A 9,245-nucleotide genomic window follows, 5' to 3' on the forward strand; every position below is an offset into this window, starting at 1 on the left:
CTCTGAACTGTTTTCAGTGCAGTTATATCCTTTCTTAAATAAGGAGACCAAAACTGTACACCATGCTCTAGATGTGGTCTCGCCAATGCCCTGTACAACTGTAGCAAAACATCTCTACTTTTATATTCCGTTCCCCTTGTAATAAACGACAACATTGCATTTGCCACCTTAATCACTTGATGTACCTGCATACCAAGTTTTTCTGTTTCGTGTACTGAGACACCCAGATCCCTCAGCATCTGAGTGCAGTCTCTCTCCATTTAAATAATATGTTGCTTTTCTATTTTCCAGCCAAAGCGGACAAGTTCACACTTCCCCACATTATACTCCATCTGTCAAATCTTTGTCAACTCACTTAACCTGTCTGTATCCTTTTGCAGACTCTTCATGTCCTCTTCACAACTTTTTCTCCTACCTATCTTTGTGTCATCAGCAAAGTTAGCAACCATGCATGTGTTCCCTTCATCCGTCATTGATGTAGATTGTAAATAGTTGAGACCCCAGCACTGATCCCTGTGGCACTGCACTAGTTACAACTTGCCAACCTGAAAACGATCCATTTATGCCTACTCTGTTTCCTGTTAGCTAACCAATCCTCTATCCATGCTAATACATTACCCCCGATACATGGGCTCTTATTTTGTTTAGTAATGTTTGATGTGGCACTTTATCAAATGCCTTCTGGAAATCCAGGTACACCACATCCACAGGTTCCCTTAGAGTCATAGAATTATACAGCACAGAAACAGGCCATTCGGCCCATCGTGTCCATGCCAGCCAGCAAGCACCTATCCTAATCCCATTTTCCAGCACTTGGCCCGTAGCCTTATATGCTACGGCGTTTCAAGTGCAAATCTAAATACTACTTAAATGTTGTGAGGGTTCCAGCCTTTACCACCCCTTCAGGCAGTGTGTTCCAGATTCCAACCACTCTCTGGGTGGAAAAAATTTTCCTCAAATTCTCTCTAAACCTCCTGCCCCTTACCTTAAATCTATGCCCCCTTGTTCTTGATCCCTCTGCTAAGGGAAAAGGTTTCTTCCTATCTATCCTGTCAATGAGGTATACAAAATTATGAGTGGCAATCAGGTCCCCCATCAGCCTTCTCTGCTCTAAGGAAAACAACCCTAGCCTATCCAGTGTTTCTTCATAGCTGAAATGCTCCAGTCCAGGCAACATCCTTGTGAATCTGCTCTGCACCCTCTCCAGTGCAATCACATCCTCCCTATATTGTGGTACACACTACTTCAGCTGTGGCCTAACTAGCATTTTATACAGCTCCATCATAACCTCCCTGCTCTCATATTCTGTGCCTTGGCTAATAAAGGCAACTATCGCATACGCCTTCCTAACTGCCTTATCTACTTGTGTTGCTGCCTTCAGTGACCTATGGACAAGTACACCAATATCCCTCTAACCCTCTGTACTTCCTAGGGTCCTACCATTCATTGAATATTTCCTTGCCTTGTTAAGCCTCCCAAAATGCATCACCTCGCACTTCTCAGGATTAAATTTGCCACTGCTCCGCCCATCTTACTAGACCTTTTATCCACGTTGCTTGTTACTTCCTCAAAGAACTCTAATAAATTAGTTAAACATGATTTCTCTTTCACAAAGCCATGTTGACTGCCTGATTGTGTTGAGATTTTCTAAATGGCCTGCTATAACCTCCTTAATAGCATTTTCTGTATGACTGATAAACTAACTGGCCTGTAGTTTCCTGCTTTCTGTCTTCCTCCTTTCTTGAATAGTAGAGTTACATTTGCTATCTTCCAATCTGATGGGACCTTTCCAGAATCTAGGAAATTTTGGAAAATCTAAACCAATGCATCCACTATCTCAGCAGCCACTTCTTTTAAGACCCGAGGATGAAGTCCGTCAGGACCTGGGGACTTGTCAGCCTTTTAGTTCCAATAATTTTCTCAGTACCCTTTCCTTGGTCACGGTAATTGTTTTAAGTTCCTCCCTCCCTTTTAACTCGATTCACAGTTATTTCTAGGATGTTATTTGTATTCTCTACAGTGAAGGCATGCAAAAGATCTGTTCAATTTCTCCACCATTTCCTTATTTTCCATTATTAATTCCCCACACACACTCTAGAGGACCAACACTCACTTTACTTACTCTTTGCCCTTTTACACACCTGTAGAATCTCTTGCTATCCATTTTTATATTTCTAGCCAGCTTTCTCTCATTATTCTTTTAGTCATTCTTTTCTGTTTTTTATATTCTGTCCACTATCTCTGCAGCTTCCTTTTTAGGAACCCTAGGATGTAGACGATCAGGTCCTGGGGATTTGTCAGATTTTAGTCCCTTAAGTTTCTCCCGTACTACTTCTCTCCTGATAATCGCCTTCGGTTCCTCACTCTTATTAGCCCCTTGGTTACCCTCTATTTCTGGGATGTGATTTGTGTCTTCTATGATGACAGGCGCAAAATATTTATTCAGTGTATGTCATTTCCTCATTCCTCATATTTTCTCCTGCCTCTGCTTCTAAGGCACTGATGTTTACTTTAGCTGCTACTCCTTTTTCTACATTTGTAAAACCTCTTAGAATCTGTTTTTATATTCGTGACTAGTTTACTCTCATCCCAACTTTCCCTTTTTTACTTTTTGGTCACCCTTTTCTGATTTGTAAAACTCCCAATCCTCAGACTTATTACTATTACTATTTCCCTAGTAAGCCATGGATGCATCTTTCTCGCTGAGATTTTGTTTTTTAATGGAATTTATTTTTGTTGAACATGTTGAGTTTCTTTCAAAGTTTCCCATTGTTTATTTGCTGCCATACCTATTAGTCCATTTACCCAATCAACTGTAGTCAGCTGTTCTCATACCTGTGTAATTGGCTTTGTTTAAGATTCTTGTTTGGGACTGGAATATGTCGCTTTCAAACTTAATATGGAATTCAATTGTATTGTGATCACTATTTCCCCAAAGGATCTTTATACTAGATCTAAAATAGCTTTATCCCTAGTTGTTTCCCCAGTGTATTCCAGGAAACTGCGAAAGCATTCTGCAAGCTCATCTTCCAGACCAGCTTTGCCAATTTGATTGGTCTAGTGTATATAAAGATTAAAGTCCCCCACAATTATTACATTGCTTTGTTATAAGCTCCAATTATTTCTTGCTTAATATTCTGCCCAACGATATAACTGCTGTTAGGGAGCCTACAGACTACTCTGACCAGCGTTTCCTAACCCTTGTTATTGCTAAACTCCACCAATATTGATTCTATTTCCTGATCTTCTGTACCAAGATCCTTTCTTACTAATGTCCTTATGTCATCTTTTATTATCAGGGCTGCTGCGACTCCTTTTTGCATTCTGCCTGTTTTTTTGAAATGTTGTGTGCCCTGGAATATTTATTTCCCAACCTTTGTCACCATGCAACCATGTCTCTGCAGTGGCAATTATATCCAATAGATTTGTCTGCATTTGTGACAGTAGTTCGTCTATCTTAATGCGAATGCTTTGTGCATACAAATAAAGACTTAAATTTTTTTATCACTATTCTTTGAATGGACCTTATTTGCTGATGCACTCACTATTTCTGTTCCTTCCTGTCCCTCTGTGCTTGTCTTGACCAAATTCACTACACTGCTCTATAGCCTACTTTTCTCCTGAGATTTCTAAATCTCCCCTCACCCCCCCCCCCCCCACCACCCCGTGCCAAGTTTAAAGCCCTATCCACGCCTCTGTTATATGATTCACCAGGATGCTGATCCCAGCCTGCCTTAAGTTCAGTCTATCCCAGTAGAATTGCTCCCTCTTTCCTGAGTGCTGGTGCCAGTACCCCATGAATCGAAAGCGCTTCTTCCAGCACCGCTCTTTGAGCCATATGTTTAATTCACTAATCTGCTGACCCTTTGTCAATTGGCACGTTGCTCAGGTCGCAGTCCAATGATTATTACCTTTGCAGTTCCATGTTTTAATTTGGATCCTAACTCCTCAAACTCTCAGCAGGACATCATTCCTGGTTGTACCTATGTCATTGGCTCCTACGTGGACCATGACAACTGAACCCTCCCCCTTCAACTGCAGGTTCGTCTCCAACCATAAAGAAATATCTTTAACTCTGGCACCAGGCAGGCAACACAACCATCGGAACTCCTGGTCTTGGCTGCAGGGAATATTATTTATCCCTCGACTATACTCTTCCCTATCACTGTCACGTTCCTTTTCACTCCCCCTATTTGAATGGCATTCTGCACCATGGTACCATGGTCAGTTTGCACATCCACCCTGCAGTCCTTGTTCTCATCCACACAGGTAGCAAGTACCCCATGGCTGTTGGTCAAAGCCTAGGGCTGAGGCTCCTCCATCTCTATATCCTGGATTCCTTTACCGGCCTGGTTTGCAGTCACACCCTCCTGTCCCTGAGCATTGACCAACTTTAAAGTTTTACGAAACCTAAGCAGGGGTTTAGAGATAGTGTTGGTTAAGTTGGGGGTTTTACTGTTAGTGCTGGTTAAGCTGGAGTTTAGCAATATTACTGGTTAGACTGGGGTTTAGTGAGATTGCTGGTTAGTTTGGGGATTACTTTTCATGTTGGTTGAGGCTGGGACAGGAGATTCACTTGTAGAGATACTTGCAATTATTGAAATACATTTTGCTCTTTTCTAAATTCTCATTACTAAGGGGTGGCGCAGTGGTTAGCACTGCAGGCTCCAGGGGCCCGGGTTCGATTCTGGGTACTGCCTGTGTGGAGTTTGCAAGTTCTCCCTGTGACCACGTGGGTTTTCGCCGGGTGCTCCGGTTTGCTCCCACAGCCAAAGACTTGCAGGTGATAGGTAAATTGGCCGTTGTAAGTTGCCCCTAGTGTAGGTAGGTGGTAGGGAATATGGGATTACTGTAGGGTTAGTGTAAATGGGTGGTTGTTGGTCGGCACAGACTCGGTGGGCCGAAGGGCCTGTCTCAGTGCTGTATCTCTAAATAAAATAAAAAATAAAATAAAGTTAGTGTTGATCAAACCGGCTAACCGCTTGTGCAGGTGGGTTTGGATTCTCGATTCAGTTGTGGTTTTCAGTGGATGATTTGGGTTTTCTTGTCTCTGTTCAGTAGAGTTTGATGCTGAAAGTGTTCATTTTCTTGTCTTGTAGTTGAACAAAGCCGATAGAGCCAGCACCTCGTGAGGCTGCCAACTTGTTCCTTGGAGATTTGCTGCAGTTACTAGATGGGCATCAGAGATGCCTTTTACCTACAGATGGAAAGATTACTTTTAAAATTCCTTTTGTTGACATCTGCTTTTTTAAAAAACTGTTTCAGTGGATTAAAATTTTGTGTAGACAAAATGAAGCTTTTATACAACCTTGGATCTGTTTTAATTTGTTTGTACATTGCTCTTTCCTGCCTGTCTTTACCTAAAGGTGGTCTGTTGGTTAATAAATCTGTTATAAAATATCCAGTAGACTTGTCTGCTTTGAAGGGGGTCAGTGCACGATAGACAGTTGTGTTCCCCAAGAGTCAGTGCGAGGACCACTGCTTTTTTGATATATAAATGATTTGAATATTAGAATTTCAACTTGGAGGTGTCGCAAACAGTGAGGATGGTACCAATTGACTGCAATAGGACATAGGCAGGCTAGCAGAACGGGCAGACATGTAGCAAATGGAATTTAGTAGAGAAGTGTGGGGTGATGTTTTGGCAGAAGGGGAAAGTTCGTTTAGACTTAATGGCACAGTTCTAAAGAGTGTGTAGGGACAGAGGGACATGGGGATGCATATGCACTGATCTTTGAAGGTAACAGGACATATTGAGAGAGTGGTCAGCAAAGCATATGGGATCTTGGGCTTCATAAATAGAGGTATTGAATGCAGAAGCGAGAAAGATATGCTGAACAGTATAAAGCTCTGGTTAGGCCACAACTTGAGTATTGCATCCAGTTCTGGTCGCCACACTTTAGGAAGCATGTGAGGGTCCTTGAAAGGGTGCAGAGTAAATTTATCAGAATGGTAACAGGGAAGGAGGATTTTAGATACAAGGTTAGGTTGGAGAAGCTGGGTTTGTTCTCCTTGGAGCAAAGGAAATTGAGGGAGATTTGACAGGTTTGGATAACGTAGACAAAAATACTGTTCCCATTAACTGATGGTACAAGGACCAGGGGACACAAAATTGAGGTTTTGGGCAAGAGTGCAGAGGGGATGAGAGGAAGAACCTTTTTATGCAGCGAGTGGTAATGACCTGCAACTCGCTGTCTACGAGGGTGATGGAAGCAGAGACAATGATTTCAAAAGGATTGGATGGACTCTTGGAGGGGATAAACCTTCTGGGCAACTGAGATAGAGCAGGGGAATGGGACTGACTGGATTGTTCGACAGAGCGCCAGCATGAACTCGATGGGCTAAATGGCTGCTTCCTGTGCTATAAATGACTCTCGTGATTATATATATATATATGCGACAAGGAGTAGAAATGCTGAGATTTCAGTTGAGGGGTTCAGAATCTTCAACATGTGGAGCTCACAATGGGAAGCTTAATTGTGTGCCGCACAGAGGATTTCTAAGCACGCATTGCAAAGCCCTCTGCTAATATGCACAGTGGTGTTATCCTTACAATTTAACAGAGCAGTGTTATCCTGTCCTTGGGATGTTAAATCGAGCAGTACAGGAGGATCGAGAATAATGGGAGAGTTATTGTTGAAATAAATAAAGGAAATATTAGATGAGAAAGGGAAAGAAACAGACTGTGAGGTAGTGACAAAAACACTGCTGAAGCACAGGCAAGGGGTATCAAAAAAAAAATGAGTCCATGTTCCAAAAAATACACCAATACACAGAGCAGGGTTACTCTCTGACGAATACCCGGAGCAGGGCTACTTTCACAGTAATACTCAGAGCAGGGTTCCTCTCACTAATATACAGAGTAGGGTTACTCACACTGTAATACACAGAGCAGGGTTACTCTCACTAATGCACAGAGCAGGGTTACTCTCACACTAATGCACAGAGTAGGGTTACATTCACACTCATACACAGAGCAGGGTTACTCTCACTGTAATACTCAGAGCAGGGTTACTCTCTTACGAATACACGGAGCCGGATTACTCTCACTGTAATACACAGAGCAGGGTTACTCTCACACGGAAATACACAGAGCAGGGTTACTCTCACACTAATACACAGCAGGGTTAATCTCTTACTAATACACAGAGCCGGATTACACTCACTGTAATACACAGAGCAGGGTTACTCTCACACGGAAATACACAGAGCAGGGTTACTCTCACACTAATACACAGCAGGGTTAATCTCTTACTAATACACAGAGCAGGGTTACTCACACTGTAATACACAGAGCAGGGTTACTCTCACTAATATGCAGAGTAGGGTTATTCACACTAATACACAGAGCAGGGTTACTCTCACTAATATACAGAGTAGGGTTACTCTCACTAATACACAGAGCAGGGTGACTCTCACGGTAATATACAGAGCAGGGTTACTCTCACACTAATACACAGAGCAGGGTTAATCTCTTACTAATATGCAGAGTAGGGTTACTCACACTAATACACAGAGCAGGGTAACTCTCACTAATGCACAGAGCAGGGTTACTCTGACTAATATACAGAGTAGGTTTACTCACACTGTAATACACAGAGCAGGGTTACTCTCACTAATGCACAGAGCAGGGTTACTCTGACTAATATACAGAGTAGGTTTACTCACACTGTAATACACAGAGCAGGGATACTCTCACTAATGCATAGAGCATGGTTACTCTGACTAATATACAGAGCAGCTTTACTCACACTGTAATACACAGAGCAGGGTTACTCTCACTAATGCACAGAGCAGGGTTACTCTCACACTAATACACAGAGCAGGGTTACTCTCACTGTAATACACAGAGCAGGGTTACTCTCTTACTAATACACAGAGCGGGGTTACACTCACACTAATACAGAGAGCACAGTTACTCTGTTCCTAATATACAGAGCAGGGTTACTCACACTGTAATACACAGAGCAGGGTTACTCTCTTACTAATACACAGAGCAGGGTTACTCTCTTACTAATACACAGAGTAGGGCTACTCACACTGTAATACACAGAGCAGGGTTACTCTCACACTAATACACAGAGCAGGGTTAATCTCTTACTAATACACAGAGCAGGGTTACTCACACTGTAATACACAGAGCAGGGTTACTCTCACTAATATGCAGAGTAGGGTTCCTCGCACTGTAATACACAGAGCAGGGATACTCTCACTAATGCACAGAGCAGGGTTACTCTGACTAATATACAGAGTAGGTTTACTCACACTGTAATACACAGAGCAGGGATACTCTCACTAATGCACAGAGCAGGGTTACTCTGACTAATATACAGAGTAGGTTTACTCACACTGTAATACACAGAGCAGGGTAACTCTCACTAATGCACAGAGCAGGGTTACTCTGACTAATATACAGAGTAGGTTTACTCACACTGTAATACACAGAGCAGGGTTACGCTCACTAATGCACAGAGCAGGGTTACTCTGACTAATATACAGAGTAGGTTTACTCACACTGTAATACACAGAGCAGGGATACTCTCACTAATGCACAGAGCAGGGTTACTCTGACTAATATACAGAGTAGGTTTACTCACACTGTAATACACAGAGCAGGGTTACTCTCACTAATGCACAGAGCAGGGTTACTCTCACACTAATACACAGAGCAGGGTTACTCTCACTGTAATACACAGAGCAGGGTTACTCTCTTACTAATACACAGAGCGGGGTTACACTCACACTAATACAGAGAGCACAGTTACTCTGTTCCTAATATACAGAGCAGGGTTACTCACACTGTAATACACAGAGCAGGGTTACTCTCTTACTAATACACAGAGTAGGGCTACTCACACTGTAATACACAGAGCAGGTTACTCTCTTACCAATACACAGAGCAGGGTTACTCTCTGACTAATACACAGAGTAGGGTTACTCACACTGTAATACACAGAGCAGGGTTACTCTCTTACTAATACACAGAGTAGGGTTACTCACACTGTAATACACAGAGCAGGTTACTCTCTTACCAATACACAGAGCAGGGTTACTCTCTGACTAATACACGGAGCAGGGGTACTCTCACTGTAATACACAGAGCAGGGTTAATCTCTTACTAATACACAGAGCAGGGTTACTCACACTGTAATACACAGAGCAGGGTTACTCTCACTAATATGCAGAGTAGGGTTATTCACACTGTAATACACAGAGCAGGGTTACTCTCACTAATATACAGAGTA

At 42.5% G+C, this 9,245-nt stretch overlaps 1 protein-coding gene across 1 annotated transcript in view; it reads left to right on the forward strand.

The window, feature by feature from the left end:
• LOC137355578 (spliceosome RNA helicase DDX39B-like) overlaps nt 1-5,400 on the forward strand; it is a 42,183-nt gene extending 36,783 nt beyond the window's left edge. The window contains exon 11 of the mRNA XM_068020839.1: nt 5,100-5,400. Within this exon, the coding sequence (XP_067876940.1) occupies nt 5,100-5,116 (17 nt within the window). The 3' untranslated portion in view covers nt 5,117-5,400. The remainder of the gene's footprint in view (nt 1-5,099) is intronic.
• The last annotated feature ends 3,845 nt before the right edge of the window (nt 5,401-9,245 follow it).

The sequence above is a fragment of the Heterodontus francisci genome, chromosome 43 (genome assembly GCF_036365525.1).
Source record: "Heterodontus francisci isolate sHetFra1 chromosome 43, sHetFra1.hap1, whole genome shotgun sequence".
NCBI lineage: Eukaryota > Metazoa > Chordata > Chondrichthyes > Heterodontiformes > Heterodontidae > Heterodontus > Heterodontus francisci.